The 19,196-nt window shown below is 41.3% G+C and overlaps 1 protein-coding gene across 1 annotated transcript in view; it reads right to left on the bottom strand.

Moving 5' to 3' along the window:
* The window catches only part of KIF27 (kinesin family member 27), a 91,068-nt gene that overhangs the window by 51,483 nt on the left and 20,389 nt on the right, over positions 1-19,196 (bottom strand). The window contains exons 5-9 of the mRNA XM_040355550.1: positions 18,545-18,688; positions 16,226-16,426; positions 11,702-11,889; positions 4,656-4,756; positions 4,413-4,568 (exon numbers count right to left, since the gene is read on the bottom strand). Of these exons, the coding sequence (XP_040211484.1) occupies positions 4,413-4,568; positions 4,656-4,756; positions 11,702-11,889; positions 16,226-16,426; positions 18,545-18,688 (790 nt within the window). The remainder of the gene's footprint in view (positions 1-4,412; positions 4,569-4,655; positions 4,757-11,701; positions 11,890-16,225; positions 16,427-18,544; positions 18,689-19,196) is intronic.

The following is a 19,196-nucleotide window of genomic DNA, read 5'->3' as shown; positions in this document are numbered from 1 at the left end:
TAGAATGTGTTACCTTTACTGCACAGGAAGCTGTCACCTGACCTACAAAGAGCAAAAGTATACCTGGGTCTAGGTTGGTATGCAGTTACAAGAGCCAGACTGAAGGTAGGGTTTGAAATAATTTTTCATTATGAGTCAGTCTAATGCAGACCATACCTCGTCCTCAAGATTCAGATTCTGTTTACTAAATTTACACAATTCTTATAGAGCTAGAGGCTAAAGCTCACCAATCACATATAGAATCTTCTATCCATACTATAAATTGCTGATGGATGGATTGTCCTATGCGGCCCTGCCAGCTGTAACAATACCCGATCAGTGCCTGCAGGAGTCCAGTGCTAAGTGGAACACAGAATGGATGTCACTGCTGACTGCAGCAGGAATAACCAGTATACCAAATACATTGGGAAAACCTGCACTCGTTGGCCAGCTAGAGAGACTTCAAGAATTCTCAATATTTGAATCCACCAATAGCTGTTAATAGTAGAAAATGCTAGACAAATGAAAATTCAAGTGGAAAACTACAGCAGAGAGGAAGGAGACATCCATTCTTCTAAGGGAATTAGGCATAACTGAGCAGCTATAAAGGAGTTATATCTTCTAGAGCAGGCATAACTAAATGGTGGACATTTCAAATCTGGATTTGAACCGAGTCACTATCCCATCTGGACTGCCACAGTCATACCATTTAGAAGCCAGTTCTTCCCCCCTCCGCTGCTGCTGTCCTCAAAACAAAACAGAGAGTGGGAGGCAGAACAGTTCTGGATGGAGGGCGGGAGCTGGAGCTGCCCAAGTTAACTTTATTAACAAGCTGGTGCTTGGTTGCTTAGTGGTTCTAGCAACCAATCATCAGCTTGTTAACATGAAAAATTAACTCCAGCAGCTGTGGGGCGCAGAGGATATTACTGTGCTGTGTGTGTGTGTGTGTGTGGGGGGGGGGGGGGCAGAGGATACTACAATGTGGGGGGCAGAGTACATTACAGTGGGGTGGGTGAAGTGAAATGGTGGGGACAGAGACTACTGTGATGGTGGGACTGTAATACAAAGTGGGGGATCTTGATGTGAAGGGGGACTGAGGACACTTATGTCACAGCTGGTTCACACTTGTGCGATACAGTGCAATGCGATTTCCATGCCAAATTATTTGAATGGGCTGAAATTGCATAAAAAGAAGTGCATGCACTACTTTTTTAAAACACGCTGCACCAAATCGCAAGGTGTTAGACGGAATATATTGACACCCACTGCAGATTGCACAGGTAGTGCATTTTGAGCACGCGTGGAAAACAAGCACTGAACACGCCTTTCCCGAACCACGTTCTGGTGTGAACCAGCACGAAGAACTGTAATAAAGAAGCAGAGGGCTCTGATCTGAATCATTGCTCAAACATTTGGACCTCTACTGGAAGAAAACTTTGCCGAATGGACCTCAGTGAATTTTAATTCAATACCACTGCTCTAAGGGGCTGGCCTCCAGTTTCTATGTAGCTAGTGTCCATTTCTCCTGTAGGGGGTATTATAACCCTAGGTTGCTTATTACTATAAAGCTGCATTCCTTATAGAGAAATAGGTCTTGGCTAAAGTTAAAATTCAAATCAGGGAAAGCAAGGTCTCCTGTTTATCAGCCCTGCACTTTTTCTGTTTCAATCTGTTTATTCAATTTTCAGAATTACAGTTAAATGTTGTAATTTAATACAATAGAGTACAAAATGGCTCTGACGACATGAACGGTCAACAGTCAACAATAGGGGTGCAACGGATCAAAAAACTCACGGATCGGATCGATCCTCGGATCAGGAGTCGAGGATCGGATCATTTTCGGATCAGCAAAAAAAAAAAAAAAAAAAGACAAATCTTGTTACACCCACCAGAGTTTTAGATTTCACAGTTATTCTCAACACAAAACGGAGCTTATGTGCTTAAATACAGTGTTTGGAAATCCGACGGACTGTTTATTGCTAATGTGACAGAACACCTCTGATTTTCACATTAAATTTAACATTTAAACAGCCTGTCGGATTTACAAATACTGGATTTAAGGGTAAAAACTCTGTTGGGTGTAATGAAAGATGTCCACTTGCCCCCATGTCCTCCCATTACAGATGCAGCTGTTAGGGGGCCTCTCCACAAATACCTCAGGCCCCTTATCTCCCTCTGTCTTGCTATTTTCAGATTGAACATTACAATGCTTACTAGGGGTGCAACGGATTTCCTACCTGCAGGAGCTCACAGATGCTGTCTCCACATGTCTGCAGTGAGCGCGCTGTGCGGGGAGGCGTGTCACGCTATGCATTGGGCTCTGGCAAGCACACGGGGGTGGAGCAAGATGGCCGACGCTCCGGAGCTAGGCCGAAGCCGGGGACTTTCCTATGGCCGAGGCTCCGGATCGCGTGGTGTGCCGATCCGAACAGGGTGGCCCGTTCGGATCACGGATCGGTGACGATCCGTTGCACCCCTAGTCAACAACAGGTCATTAATAGCATGTTTTAAAGCTAAGGGATTAAGACCTGAATCCATGAAAACTATTATTGAGAAACATATTCCTATATGTCCCCAATAGGTCAAACAACCAGTGGGCCTTACATCAGGCCAACTTTGTGCAATCGGCAGAGGGGTCAAGCAGGACAGCACCCTCCCATCTACCTGGGCAACCTATAAGCATAATAATTAAATTATTGCCACCATAGTGACCATTAGGTCATCCAACACTGAACTTAAATACTTACCCCCCACCCCAAAAAAAGTGTGTGCGAGATAGATAGATATATCTATCTATACACACACACACACACACACACACACACACACACACATACATACATACATATACACACACATATATGTAGAAAAATAAAGTGTAGTAGCAACATATCCTTTGAGGGACATCTTTACATACAAAATCTAGACAAGAGCCCCAAAGTTGAGACAGCGGGTCTGACCAGAGGGCCCATCTTGTACCTGAGTGAAGGAATGGAAGAGAAGGAAGTGAGTCATAGAAGAGAACCACAACCGTCCAGGAATCCAACCCAGCCCAGCATAACCTCTTACTCAAGTATGCTTGGTTTCCTGTTAGCGTCCTCAGCTCTGCTGAAGAAAAGTCTAACCAATTTTTGCTAGCCGTATTAGTTCTCTGTAAAGCATACACGGTTGAATTTCGAACACATTTTCTTTTCAAAATCAGAAAGTTTTTTTTTTGTGATTCGATGACGCCACCATTGATTTTCGAAATTTGGATGACCAAACCTTCAATTTCACCTCATGTTGCTAAAGAAAATAATTTTCGTGGCTGGGAATCTTCTTTTCCCCCTACATTTCTCGCACGATTCTCTCATCATTGATTAGAAAATCATTTGTTTTTCAAAACATTTCCAACATGTCTGATTCCTCAAATTTGATTGCCGCACAAAAATCGGCTGTTGCTGCAGCCCACTAATGGTGCGAAATTTGTACGAAAATTCTTAGATACGAAATTCGAAACGTGTATGGCCGGCATAAGGTTTGTTGGAGCATTTCTTCTTGCATTGACTTTGATCACGATTCATCGCTCCACCACTGCTCGAGCTGTTCTCTACATAGCAGCTATCCAGATCAGTCAGCCCAGATTTGGTGCCATTCATTAAAAATGAATGGCACCCAAACACACATGGTGCATTTTGTCGCTATTGCAGTGCAAATTGAAATGGTGGGCAGACTTGCGGCAATTCTGTCCCTGATTCAAAATCGCCAGATGTGAACGGGGATTAATGGTCCCACATTCTGTGCAGGAATTATTGCAAAAAGCCCAAACAAAAATTTGTCTAAAGGCAAGGTTCACATAATATGAATTTATATCATCACGTACAAATCTAACCATCAAAAGGTGTATCATTTTGAAACCAGCAACCTTACTGTCTGTATTAGAGAAGGCTAAAGATAGAAGACAGAAGACTTCAGTCCCAATTGGAGGGCTTACATTTTTTATTTTTTAGCTTCAGCAGGTAAATAACCCAAGGCCCCCTTTCACACGGGTGCCTACGAATGACCCAGTCCCGCTCGCCCCTATGGGGAAATCGGGTGAAAATGGTCCGCCTGTCTGTTTGCACCCGATCAGATCTGATCCCATCCAATAGACAGATGGAAAATAGGACCACTATCCATCTGGATTTGGCAGACAGAATCGGCTCAGATGGCGGCGGAGTGTCAGCGGACATGTCACCGCTGACATCCGCCGTTTCACAGGGTTGAATGGAGGGTTCGATCAGGTCTGCCTGAAAAACTGACAGGCAGACCTGATCGACAGCCCATGTGAAAGGGGTCTTAGGTTTTTTAAAGCAGGACATAAGGCGGCAGGAAAAGCCACTTTTAATCAATCCACAACCCACACACGTGGACTTACAAAAGCCATACACGGGACTAATGGAATAGCAACTCACTTGTCTTAACAAGTTCATTAATCAGCTCCTCCTTCATTTTGATATTAATTGTCAGCTCCCTCATCTTCTGTTTTGCATCAGCAAGCCGAAGTTCAGCCGTTTTAAGTTTTTTCAAATGAAGGCTCTGGTTTTCTCGTACTGATTCCATATTAGTTCCTAAGACAAAGCAGGTTGGAATTCAGTTATAGTTATTGAATAGTAGTATATCAAAGCAAGTAGAGATACAAATATAGAGAAAATTACCCATCAATTCCTCACTGATGGAAGAGGTCTGTACAGCACCATTATTTAGCTCTCCAATCTCAGACACAGGTCTTCGGGTCCATGTGCGATTGATGGACCGTCTACAAAAAAAATAAAAAACATATTTACCCAGCAAATGGCTACTTGTTAGGCATTTAAGTACAGGAAGTCAAAAATCTTAATGTCTTATAACATATGGCAAAATCTGCTGCAAAATGCAAAACTCTATGCTTTATATTAATCAATTTCATTACACAGTTATGCATACTTATAAATATAATATGCAACAAAAGAATATTCCTTATTATACTGCAATTTAATTTCAGCATTTTTTATGATACAAGTTAGTACTAGTTTTTGTACATTTTTTTGTGAATCTCTTTTTTATTTTTATTTATTTTCTTTCTTCTTGCGTTGTACTTCTTTCCACTCCCACTGTATGACAAAGGTCTTACTGTGCTGTATTTCAGTTAGCAGAGTTTAAAGTCAGATATGGAGGTCTAATGCTAAAGAGTTACACTGCGTGTCCCTTTCCTTTTTTCTGTGGCAGGGGAAACCTGGAGAACTCCTTTGAGCAATCTGTGTTTAATTTTTTTAATCTATAATCTATTTTGAATTTTATACAGTCATACAATAAGTGTCACACAAAGACAACTGTAGGTGAGAGGCATTGGTGGTATTTGATCACCTCTGCGGTTTTAATTTTTCGCGCTATAAAAAAAAAATAGAGCGACAATTTTGAAAAAAAATGCAATATTTTTTACTTTTTGCTATAATAAATATCCCCCAAAAATATATAAAAAATAAAGTTTTTTTTACTCAGTTTAGGCCTATACGTATTCTTCTACCTATTTTTGGTAAAAAAAAAAAAAAAAATCGCAATAAGCGTTTATCGGTTGGTTTGCGCAAAATTTATAGCGTTTACAAATAGGGGATAGTTTTATTGCATTTTTATAAAAAAAAAATTTTTTTACTACCAATGGCGGCGATCAGCATTTTTTTTCGTGACTGCGACATTATGGCGGACACTTCGGACATTTTTGACACATTTTTGGGACCATTGTCATTTTCACAGCAAAAAATGCATTTAAAATGCATTGTTTATTGTGAAAATGACAGTTGCAGTTTGGGAGTTAACCACAAGGGGGCGCTGATGGGGTTATGTGTTCCCTGAAGTGCGTTTACAACTGTAGGGGGGTGTGGCTGTCGGTGTGACGTCATCGATTGTGTCCCCCTATAAAAGGGATGACACGATCGATGCAGCTGCCACAGTGAAGCACGGAAAAGCCGTGTTTACACACGGCTCTCCCCGTTCTTCAGCTCCGGGGACCGATCGCGGGTCTCCAGCTGGGATCGGGTCCGCTGGTCCCGGAGCTTCTGACCGGTTCACGGGCGCGCGCCCGCGGCTGGGTACTAGTACAGGACGTACCTGTACGTACATGTGCCCAGCCGTATATATGCAGGAGGCGGTCCTTAAGTTGTTTTAAAAAAATCAAAATTTGGAAACAAACTTCTTTAACATTGTCATGTTATAGGGCATGGTTTGTAGAATTTTGAGGAAAATAATGACTTTAATCCATTTTGGAATAAGGCTGTAACATAACAAAATGTGGAAAAAGTGAAGCACTGTTAATACTTTCCTGGATGCACTAGACCTACAGGTGATTGGACACTGGCAAACATAGAAAGATGTAGGGATATCCCCCTATATAATGCCACCAAATCCTAGCTATACTCAGTTTTGAAGCAAGCAATAGTGAAATCATAAGAACAGTGAGGAGGGATGTACGAACCATACTGTAGTCCACGAAATGGATTTTATTGGCAAGTCAAATATTCTATTTTCTTGGTCACACAGAACAGAACACAGGGTCTTATTATGACTAGGATGTCCAAATGCAATGCAAATGAGGGGAGGCAATACAGCAAACAGCATTGACCAGGCCTACATAACAAAAAACAGTTTCAGGCATAAGTTATCACCTTACACCTGAAATTTACATGATCGGAGACCTGAACATCCCCCCTCGTAGAAATGTGTAAACAGAAGCCCAGATGGCAGCCTTGTAAAGCTGAGAAACATATGACTAATGCCGAAAAGCTCATAAAACATTTACAGGTATGGTAGAGAATGCCTTGACAGCAAATGGAGAAACCCCTGTGAATAAATAATGTGGCTGCACAAGCGGAGCCCCACACAGCTATGCCAATTTCAAATTTGACATCTGCTGCGGGTAGAACTCTTCCATGCTCTCTTGGAGGGGAGTCCACCTAGCATGTTGCACCCTAATTATAGGTGTAACACGTAACATATAGCTGGATTCAAAAAGACGCGCCTAACGTTAGGCAGGCGTAGCGTATCTCATATACGCTACGCCGCAAGTTAGAGAGGCAAGTGCTGTATTCACAAAGTACTTGCGTTCTAAGTTACGGCGGCATAGCGTAAATATGCCGGCGTAAGCGTGCCTAATTCAAATTGTAAAGAGGTGGGCGTGTTTTATGTAAATAAAGCATGACCCCATGTAAATGACGTTTTTTTCGAACGACGCATGCGCCGTCCGTGGACGTATCCCAGTGTGGATGCTCCAAATTACGCTGCAAAGACTCATTGGTTTCGACGTGAACGTACGACTTGCGCAAACGACGTAAAAATTCGACGCGGGAACGACTTCCATACTTAACATTGGCTCTTCAGGATATTTTGAAGCAGGACATATTTTGAAGCAGAAAAAGAGGGTTTTGCCCTCAAGACAACTTTGTTCTTGTGCAAAACTAAGAAAGGCTCCTTACATAATAAGGATGCTAACCCAGAGACCCCCTACGCAGAGGTAATGTCAACAAGATAGTCAACTTACGAGTAAGGTCAGATAAGGTAAGAAGGCCTTACCTAAAGAGTAAGAGGCCAAAAGGACTCTGAAATAGAATGGCCAAGGCTGAGATGTATCCTTTGATTATACTCAAAGCCAGATGCTGATCCAGACCAGTCTAGAAAAAAAAAGGCAGAATAGGTCACATAAGAGTAAAGTCCCTCAACTTGATCCAAGCAAAATAGGCCTTCTGGGTGTGATGGCAGGCTTTTACGAGACTGCCGAGGGTCCCTGGACCTGATGACAAACCTGTCCTGTTCGTTGCTGAATCTGGACCCCAGCAGATACACGTCCGGCATCCCCCACCTATGGCAAAGTGCCTGAAACACCTCAAGATGGAGAGTCAATTCCCCCTGATCCAGAAGCTAAAAACTGACAATTTCTCACACCTGGGATGTGGATGACAGTCAGGGTCTGAACGCAAGTTCTGCCCAAGAGTATCAAGTCTGCCTCCCTTTAAGTGGCATGACCTATGGCGCCTTCTTGACCTATTCTCCACAGGTGTTGTCATGATAAAAAAAGTCCAACGTTGAAGGGACAACAATTGCAGAATGCTGACATATTGGGCAGTACAAGGACTGAGTCTGCTCGTCCCACTCTGCCCGAACATTGAGTTGCAATGGTCTAGAGTGAAACTGGGCATACGCTGCAGCCTCAAAAAGGAGGCAACCATTAGACATTAGATTCTGGACATAAAAGTAGAGACAGAAATTTGTCCTGAGTTAGGAAAATTCTGGACAGGGTCATGTCCAACATCCGACCCATGTACTCAAACCGTGAGCAGACTTCTTCAGATGGAACTTAAAATTGTAAAAAAGGTAGAAGGTTTTTATATTATACTTACCTGAGCCCATTCTCAATCCAGTGCTGCACCTGTGAACAGCAGCTCTCTTGCTCGCTCTCTCCTCATAGGGCAGAGCCAATGGCTCCTGCTGCTGTCAATCTAGTCCTGAGACGAGGGGCAGACAATGCGGTTTGGCATCCAGCCTGCAAGTGTGCCACCATAGGAAACCGCTTCTAATAGTGGCACACAGAGAAAAGGAGGAGCCAGGAGCGCCTGTGAAGGACCCAAGAAGTGGAGGATTGGAGCTGCTCTGTGCAAATCAATTGTAAGTATAACATGTTTGTTATTTAAAAAAAAATAAAAAAATGGTTAAATCATTATAACCACTTCCCGCCTGTCCACAGTAGTTGTACTGTGGGCGGGCAGCAACTACAGGCCAGGCGACATACCTGTACCCCGCTCAGCACTTGCGCACTGACACACCTCCTGGATTCTGCCAGCAGGGGTATCATGTGATCGCTATGTGATCACATGATTATAATGTAAACACCACTGTTATGACTGGGTTTCATCCATAACACCTGTGCTTAGCATTGTGATGCTGTGATTGGCCCACAGCTATCACATGGTAACTGGGCCACCCAAAGTACCCTGTACCATGTAATAGCTGTGGGCCAATCACAGCATTGCAAAAGTAATCACAGCCGTCACAAATGTAACCCATTCATGACAGTTCAAAACATTGCCGTTACAGTGATGATCACTGTAACAGCAATTAAAGTGTAAAAAAAAAATCCCTGATCACCCCTCCCCCAGAGTAGTACAGTGTCAGTATGGTGACACTGAACTACTCTAAAGAAAGTACACAAAAAAAAAAAAGTTAAAAAGTAAAAAAAAGTTTGAACATGTTTGTTTAAAAAAATAAAAAAAGATGTATATTATGTATATTTTTTTACTTACTGTCACCAGTCCAATTATGATGCTATAGTGCACTGGTGACAGTATGCCCCCAATTTTTTTTTTTTAAATATTGAAAAACCTGCCATGCCTCTTGCTAAATGCCTCAGACAAGATGCTCTTAGAGTCGGTTCACACTGGGGCGACTTGGGATCCGACTTGAGGTCACCTCAAGTCGTCCCAAGTCGCGCTGTAGAGAAAAACAATGGAAGTGAATGGGAGCGGTGTTAATACACACGACTCGAGTCGCTCCGACTTCAGAAAAGGTTCCTGTACTACTTCAATCCGACTTGTACGCGATTTGTACCCATTGATTTCAATGGAAGTCGCCTCCAAGTCGGATCACTGTCTTAACTGAAGTAACCTTCCAGGAAGATAACATACATTTCTCCTTCAAACCTCTCCCTCCCCCTCCCTCCCCTAGAGCTGATTGTTGTTTGATTGGCCACTGGAAAGTCTCCTGTCCTGGAGACGACTTCAAGTCGCGTTGTAAATCGCCCCAGATCGCCCTGTGGTTCATGCTCAAGTTGTGTCGGAGTCGCCTCTGAAAGTCGCTCTGGAAGTCGTGTCGCCCTAGTGTGAACCGACTCTTATGTGCTTATTGGAGTTAAAGATACAGTACAGGATGAAAAGGCATCCTCTGTCCTGCAATGTCATAAGTTGTCACATGAACCTTAAGGCAGGCCAAGAAAAAAAAAAAAATCGCTCAATTCCCCCATCAAAACAGCCACTCAGTGTTGGGGGAATCCCTCCTGCTGAACTATAGTGTTCTTCCAGTGGAGGGAGCCGTCCCTGCCAGGAGAACACAGTGATTACTGCTAGCAGCTATAGCTTCTGGCAATAATCTCATGTAAAAACCTGAGATGCTGGTTGAACCCAAGTCAATCGATGAGTTAACTTATTATTATTATTTAAGGTACCTATATAGCGCTGTCAATTTGCACAGCGCTTTACATATACATTGTACATTCACATCAGTCCCTACCCTCAAGGAGCTTACAATCTAATGTCCCTAACTCACATTCATATACTAGGGCCAATTTTTAGACAGAAGCCAATTAACCTACCAGCATGTCTTTGGAGTGTGGGAGGAAACCGGAGTACCCAGAGGAAAATTACGCAGGCACAGTGACAACTTCCATCTCTAGGCAGGTAGTGTCATGCCTGGGGTTCTAACCAGCGACCCTTTTTACTGCTAGGCAAGAATGCTACCCACTACACCACTGTGCAGCCCATCTGACTTAGGTACAATCAGCCTATCTGTAGATGTTCGAATCTCCCTGCATTCACCAGCCAATATTCTAACCATCTATAGCCAGCTTACCAGTGACATAAAGATATTTGTAAATGGAGAGATAAGAAGTAAATATTGTACATACCAGACAAGCAGACAGGGTCACTTTAAATAATCCTTAAAGCTAAAGGATGCTTTGTCATTCCTACAGTGAGGAAAAAAAGTATTGGATCCCCTGCCGATTTTGTACGTTTGCCCACTGACAAAGAAATTATCAGTCTATAATTTTAATCAGAGGTGGCTCCAATTAGGCTGTCGCCTAAGGCCTCAAACTAACAGGGGCCTTGCGGCTGCCTAAATTTGCCTACCATGTATGTGGGAGCGAGAGGGAATGTCTCTCGGTCGTTGTCCCGGGCCGGCGGCACAAAGGCTGTATGTCCTAACAAGATCTGCCTTCCACCGTGCTCCCCTTCCACTCACCGTTTACGGCTGCTTACACACAATCTGCCACACTTCCCTGTATCCAATGAGGGCGCTGCTGACATCTCCCTCAGACCAAGTGTGCCCTTGCTCTCTGTACTGTGTGTGTGCAGTGAGTGCTCAGGGGGCATGAAGATGCCAGGAGGAGGGAGAGACCGGAGAGGTGTGCTTAGGACTGGACACAGAAGAGCTGTGCCATTGCTGATCATTATCAAAGTGGCTCTGTACAGCATTGTCTACAGGAGCTGTATAATGTGTGCTGGGGGCAGATCTACAATCTTGTCCTTGACATCCTTGGACAGTTATTGGTCGTGACCATGGTGAAGAGATTGGAATCTGATTGATTACTTCTGTGGACAAGTGTCTTTTATACAGGTAATAAACAGAGATTAGGAGCACTCCCTTTAAGAGAATGCTCCTAATCTCAGCTTGTTAACTGTATAGAAGACACCTGGGAGCCAGAAATCTTGCTGATTGATAGGGTATCAAATACTTATTTCACTCATTATAATGTAAATTAATTTAGAACTTTGGATATTTTTGTTGTTATTCTGTCTCTCACTGTTAAAATAAACCTACCATTAAAGTTATAGACTGATATTTTTTTTGCCAGTGGACAAAATGTACAAAATCAGCAAGGGATCAAATACTTTTTCCCCACTGTATACAGCCATTGTATATAACCTCTTAAACTTTATATTTGTGAAACATAAAAAAACAGTACCTAAATGGAGATTTAGGTTTGTTTGCATTCACTTTTTCTGCTTTTTCTTCTTCCTCGTCGCTATGATCTGAGAACTTTTCATGCAAAACCTCATCCTGCTCTTCTATTAAATCCAAAAGCATCTGGCTGCGAGTTCGAAACCCAGCAACTACTCTTTCCAAAGAGTATGAGGGAGGACTGGTGCGCACCTAAAAAAATCAAATGGATAGCATAGGTTTGCAATTTTTCTCTCCTTTCAGTATTTAAAGTATGAAATACTAGTGTGATAAGCCTCTGGTGGAAGATACAGATGATTTTAAATTCGAAAGGATGTTTATTTTAACCCCTTTGCGCCTAAGGCCCCTTTCACACTTGTGCGACATGTCCTGAAACTTGGGACTGCAAAGTCGCATGACAAGTCATACCCCATGATTACCAATGAGTACCATTCATATCTCTGTGACTTTGATGCGAGTTGAGGTCCATAGACAAGTTTACACAGGCATTCACTGAAATCGTGGTAAAATCAATACCATTAGTTGTTGTACGTACCCAAAGTACAGCCCAGGAACAATAGTGCACTTTTTTTTAATCCTACCTAAAACATGCTGACACTGATACTAATAAAAAAAAAAATCCTGTCCGAAAAAAAAAAATACTGATCCTGACCTTGACCCAAACACTAAACTTGCCACTGACCTAGATAAAACCTTGATCTAGGTATTTTTTATTATTATTATTTTTACTTACACACATTTTTCCTCTCTGCAAGGAAAGAGATATGATGCATCTCTCTCCTCTATTCACAGAGAGATAAAACATGGGAGCAGGCTTCACAGTGACTGATCAGAGGCTATCACATCGATAAAGTGACCTGGTCTATCAGCATAAAGGAAGATACGCAAATATGCGGCCTGACGGAAAAAAACAAACAATCGAGTGGGGCCGCATATTTGTGTCAGGTGTTAAACTAGTTGGTTACCCAACCTGCAAGCTCTCTTTGTTGACTATGGATTTTAAGGATCTGAGAATATCTTACTCTAGAATATCCTAATTTATACGATGAGCTAAAAGCCCTAGATCAGGCATTTCATACTGTGGTTTTCTTTGGCTGTATGCAGCCCTCTTATAGGTTATTTGCATGCCCCAGTGAGTTAAACTGTAAAAGGAATGAGGCCCTTCCTTACATTATTGTGCAACTTCATATTTTCAGACATGTTCCATACCCCTTTCTCTGATACAATGTTACAATTGTTACTATAATATGAGCAAAAACTGCTGGCACTATATAAATCCTGTATAATAATAATGTTAAAGTAGATGTGATTATTTATTTATTGTTCTATGGTTACACAAGCTGAGCTATGATATAGAATTATATATATTTTTTTATATACAGTTGCAATAAAAAGTATGTGAATCCTTTTGGAATGATATGGATTTCTGCACAAATTGGTCATAAAATGTGATCTGATCTTCATCTAAGTCACAACAATAGACAATCACAGTCTGCTTAAACTAATAACACACAAATAATTAAATGTTACCATGTTTTTATTGAACACACCATGTAAACAGTCAGAGTGCAGGTGTAAAAAGTATGTGAACCCTTGGATTTAATAACTGGTTGAACCTCCTTTGGTAGCATAACTTCAACCACACGTTTCCTGTAGTTGCAGATCAGACGTGCACAATGGCCAGGAGAAATTCTTGACCATTCCTCTTTACAGAACTGTTTCAGTTCAGCAATTCTCTTTGGATGTCTGGTGTGAATCGCTTTCTTGAGGTCATGCCACAGCATCTCAAATCGGGGTGAGGTCAGGACTCTGACTGGGCCACTCCAGAAGGCGTATTTTCTTCTGTTTAAGCCATTCTGTTGATTTACGTCAATGCTTTGGGTCGTTGTCCTATTGCAACACCCATCTTCTGTTGAGCTTTAGTTGGACAGATGGCCTTAAATTCTCCTGCATAATGTCTTGATAAACTTGGGAATTCATTTTTCCTTCGATGACAGCAATTTGTTCAGGCCCTGACGCAGCAAAGCAGCCCCAAACCATGATGCCCCCACCACCATACTTCACAGTAGGGATGAGATTTTGATGTTGTGTGCGGTGCCTCTTTTTCTCCACACATAGCGTTGTGTGTTTCTTCCAAACTCAACTTTTGTTTCATCTGTCCACAGAATATTTTGTCAGTACTGCTGTGGAACATCCAGGTGCTCTTGTGCAAACTGTAAACGTGCAGCAATGTTTTTTTGGACAGCAGTGGCTTCCTCTGTGGTATCCTCCGTGAAATCCATTCTTGTTTAGTGTTTTATGTATCATAGATTCGCTAACAGGGATGTTAGCATATGCCAGAGACTTTTGTAAGTCTTTAGCTGACACTCTAGGATTCTTCTTCACCTCATTGAGCAGTCTGCGCTGTGCTCTTGCAGTCATCTTTACAGGACGGCCACTCCTAGGGAGAGTAGCAGCAGTGCTGAACTTTCTCCATGTATAGACAATTTGTCTTACCGTGGACTGATGAACAGCAAGGCTTTTGGAGATACTTTTATAACCCTTTCCAGCTTTATGCAAGTCAACAATTCTTAATAGTAGGTCTTCTGAGAGCTCTTTTGTGCAAGGCATCATTCACATCAGACAATGCTTCTTGTGAAAAGCAAACCCAGAACTGGTGTGTGTTTTTTATAGGGCAGAGCAGCTGTAACCAACACCTTCCATCTCATCTCATTTATTGGAGTGAGGTGTCAGCCAACATGAGTCCAATTAGCTTTTGGAGATGTCATTAGTCTAGGGGTTCATATACTTTTTCCACCTGCACTGTGAAAGTTTACATGGTGTGTTCAATAAAAACATGGTAACATATAATTTTTTGTGTGTTATTAGTTTAAGCAGACTGTGATTGTCTATTGTTGTGACTTAGATGAAGATCAGATCACATTTTATGACCAATTTGTGCAGAAATCCATATCATTCCAAAAGGGTTCACATACTTTTTATTGCAACTATACAGGGAGTCCCCGAGTTATGAACATCCGACTTGCGAACGACTCCTACTTACGAACGGGAGGCTGCGTGGCCACTTTTCGACGGCAGGCACATTCGACTGAAACCTTTTCGACGGCGGGCACATTCAACAGAACCTTTTCGACGGCGGGCACATTAGACGGAAATCTTTTCGGCGGCATGCACATTCGACGGAAACCTTTTAGACAGCGGGCACATTCGACAGAACCTTTTGGACGGCGGGCACATTCAACAGAACATCGGAAAACAATGTATCTTCTGTTCTGCGCATGCTGTTCCGACTTACGAACATATTCGATTTAAGAACAAACCTACAGTCCCTAACCCGTTCGTAACTCAGGGACTACCTGTATTACAGTTGAGCATTTGGGAAAAAAATTCAATGGCTTATGAATGGAGCAGCTCCTACTGTTATGCTGGTTCAGGCCTCCGATTCATGTTGTACTGAATGGGAAATACATTTTTGCTTTCTGACATAACAGAGCAGTAGAAAATTATGTGTCTTTGGAATGTAGCTGTATACACCATGTGTTGTAAGGAACACACTCCTTGGGCATGGTATAATATCATGGACACATCTACACAACAGGAATACTTGATCATTTTCCACTGAAAGGAATGAAGTTTATAAAAGCATTGCTACTAAAAACTCTCAGGAAGACAAAGCTAGGCTTTGTCTTTTATTATTTTTACTACCATTAAACAAAACTAATATACACACACAACCATTAAAGTGTAACTAAAAGGCAAAACTTGTTTTAGTTTTGGATAGAGGGGAAAGGGATTAGAACCGCTGTCAGCTTTTTATTGCGGTCTGTGCCCCCATTAAGGAGAGTCACCCTCTCTATTTGTCCTGTTTGCCATTATCATTGAAAGTTTCCGATGGGATAAAATCCGATGGAATTTTCTGTCGGAATTCCGTTCTAGCTGTCTTGCAGACCAAATTCCGACCATCCAAAACACGGTGACGTAAAACACTACGTCGAGCCGAGAAAAATTAAGTTTAATGCTTCCGAGCATGCGTCGACTTGATTCTGAGCATGCATGTTTTTTTTCTCCGTCGGAGTTCAACAAAGACGATCGGAATTTCCCCATCGGAAAAAATTAAAACATATTCTATTTCTAAACTACAATGGAAAAAAGTCTAATGGGGCCCACACACACAATCAGAATATCCGATGAAAAAATTCCATCTGACTTTTTTCATCGGAAATTCCGCTCGTGTGTACAAGGCATAAGAGTAAAAGAAAATCCCAAATTTTGGGTTGGAATTAGAACACTAAGAGGGGAAATCTTCCAATGGGGACACAAGTTCTGGTGACACACCAGGATTTCCCTTACTTTTGAAGGATTTATTCTCGCTTCTTGTTTTCGATATGGGACAGGAAGTGATGGGATATTTCCCCAAAGGAACACAGATGGAAAAAAAACTGACTGGTATAACCCTCCCTTACTTTATCCGAAGAGAGTTATACTTTAAATAACTTGGCTAAGTGACACTAACAAGAAAGCATCTTACCTTCCTTGGTTCCGATAGGTGAGTAGACTGCCTGAAGCTTGCAGCTATCATTTCAGATTGGTGACTCAATGGTACACTATAAGGTCTCTTGGTTATATTTTCTTGCTCCCTCACAGAATCTCGTGAAGATTCATTCTGCAGCAATTCCACTTTATTCCTCAGTTCATCAATAAGAAGTTGTTGCTCCACAAGTTTCTCCGTCTAGTGTAATAAACATAAATTTTAATCAAGACACTATAAATTTACAAAAATAAATAAAATCAAAATGTAAAAATGACCATTATGGCTCTTACTTGTTTCACAAATAAGAATCACATTTTCTACAAAGTACGGTGTAGAAAGCAATATTTATAAGTGATGTAATTACTGTACACCAGGGGTGTCCAACACAAAATCGTAAACTTACTTTAAAATTTTAGATTTTTTGGGGGAATTTTTTGTAAAATTGTGTTTACACTTAGCGAACACATGCAGCCGAAGAAAAAAAGTTGGCAGTGTCTTTTTAATGGACTTTTATACGTTTTATCTTCCCAAAGAAAATTTCTTCACAATTACGCCTAATTTACATCATCAGTTTTCAGCAGCACCTATATTTTTGAGCAACTATGAAGCACACAAAAGGCAAATTCAGAACCAAAATATCTGAAGAGCACCTTGAAAATTCACTGTGAATCCATCCAACCAGATATTGATGCGTTACCTTATCAAAAACAGTTTATCAAATATCGCACCAGATTTATGTTGTCCTCTTACTTTTATAATAAAAATATTGCAAAAAACGAAATTTAAGCTTTACTACTTAGATAGATACATTATCTATATCAGTGATCATAAACTTGTGATCTGGCTGACTTTTTTGCTCGTCAGATATCCTTATTGTTAGTGTATTTTATGTGCGAGTCTAGTGTGGCCCAGGAAGGTTAAATGGTTGGATACCCCTACTGTACACATTTATTATTCTACTACTAAAGTATTTTGTTCTGCTTTACAGCTGTTAACAATTGTCAAGCCATACTGATGATATACTCTATGGATAAGCCTAACCAGCAGACGACCACTGGTTGACAGTCAAGTGTTTATGGATGCCCCACGACTTGCGCTTCAGGTTAAAAGTTGAATGACTAGGCTGAATTAAATTTTAGATTATAACTACTATAATCAAATATTATCAGAATAATTACAATTAGTATCATTATCAAGTATGGTGGGGTAATTTTTGCATTTCTAACTCTCCTATGACTAGTTATGCAGACCTTATATACCCTAATGTGTTCCCCTACCTACAGCTTTGACTACATCATTTTCAGCAATCAAAAGTGCCTACTGGCTGTACCTGTGCAGTTATGGGGCCATCTCTCAAGACTGTGGCTTTCAAGAGACCGAATCAGACCCATAGCCAAACAGGAAGTGAGAGTAAATTCCTGAAAATTAAGGGAATTCCTTGGGGACCCCCAGGTCACCAGAACTGGTGCACCTATTGGAAGATTTCCAATCTATTACATTTCTGGGAACACCACAAAATTTGGGATTTTCTCTTACTTTCACTTTTAATGATAATGGTAAACAGGATAAATCGAAAGGGTGAATCTCCTTAAAAGGGGTTTTAAAAGGAAATTATTTTTCCCTAAATAGCTTCCTCTACCTTAGTGCAGTCCTCCTTCACTTACCTCATCCTTCCATTTTGCTTTTAAATGTCCTTATTTCTTCTGAGAAATCCTCACTTCCTGTTCTTCTGTCTGTAACTAAACACAGTAATGCGACACTTTCTCCCTGGTGTGGAGAAAGCCTCTTGAGGAGGCGAGCAGGAGTGTCAGGATGCCCACTAACACACAGCTCCTTTCTCTGTATGCAAAGTAGATAGCGTCCTGACCCTCCTGCTCGCCCCCTTAAGAGGCTTTCTCCACACCAGGGAGAAAGCCTCGCATTACTGTGTGGAGTTACAGACAGAAGAACAGGAAGTGAGGATTTCTCAGAAGAAATAAGGACTTTTAAAAGCAAAATCGAAGGATGAGGTGAGTGAAGGAGGACATCACAAAAACCTGACATTTTATATCCACTATATATGTGCGTGAGTGTGTTGGAGAGTTTCCTTCACTCCCTGTCTGGGGAAAGGGATGACTTCGACACAGTAAGAGAAAATCTCCCTAATAGAGTCCCGGGCAGCTGTAAAACCTGACTGGGGTTCCAATCCTTTAAAAAAAAAAAAAAAAAAGTTTTGAATATAGATACTCTTTAAAGTCTGTATTAGCTATAGCTGCAACTACCGATGATTCTAAAAAAAAAAAAAAAAAAAAAAAAAATATATAATATAAGGAATACCTGTAGATTCTTGCTGTGCTCGGTCTCCTCCAAAGATTCCTGATAATCTTGAGTGTCTTTCTGTAAGGCTTCAACTTTCTCCTGAAACTCCTTCAGCTCCTGCTCCTTTTTAGCGAATACTTCTTCATCTGCTGCAAGAGCGTCCTTCAAAACAAAACAAAAAAAAGTCAAACACTGTCAATCACATTAATAAAAATAAAATTGCGTCCCCATACTTTTATTTAAAAAAAAATGTTTAGTGTATTTTTAGCACATATTTATCCGCACTAAACTGTTCTAGTGTGTCAAATTATGGACACGTTGCAATGTTATTCACTATATATTCCCGTTGTAATACCATTTTGCCATAAACGGAGGATATTTATGCATCTGCAAGTACCAATGAAATGAGTTTGGTTTGCTCTAGCCACAATGTAGCAAATTTTCAGCTGGGTACCCCATGTAACTAGACACAGCCTAACTGTAGTGATGGCCCTGTATTTACCAGGGACAATGCATCTTCCGAAACAGAACAAAAGACTCTAAGCAGTTGCTTAGAAACCTCCAATTCAGATCATAATAAGGCTTTCTTAAGATTATACTTGAGTGGCTAGAAACATCTGTCAATGCTCACAAAGTGCTAGAAAATTAAGCATACGTAACATAACAGTAC

The sequence above is a fragment of the Rana temporaria genome, chromosome 1 (genome assembly GCF_905171775.1).
Source record: "Rana temporaria chromosome 1, aRanTem1.1, whole genome shotgun sequence".
NCBI lineage: Eukaryota > Metazoa > Chordata > Amphibia > Anura > Ranidae > Rana > Rana temporaria.
This window is presented reverse-complemented; position numbering and strand designations above follow the sequence as displayed.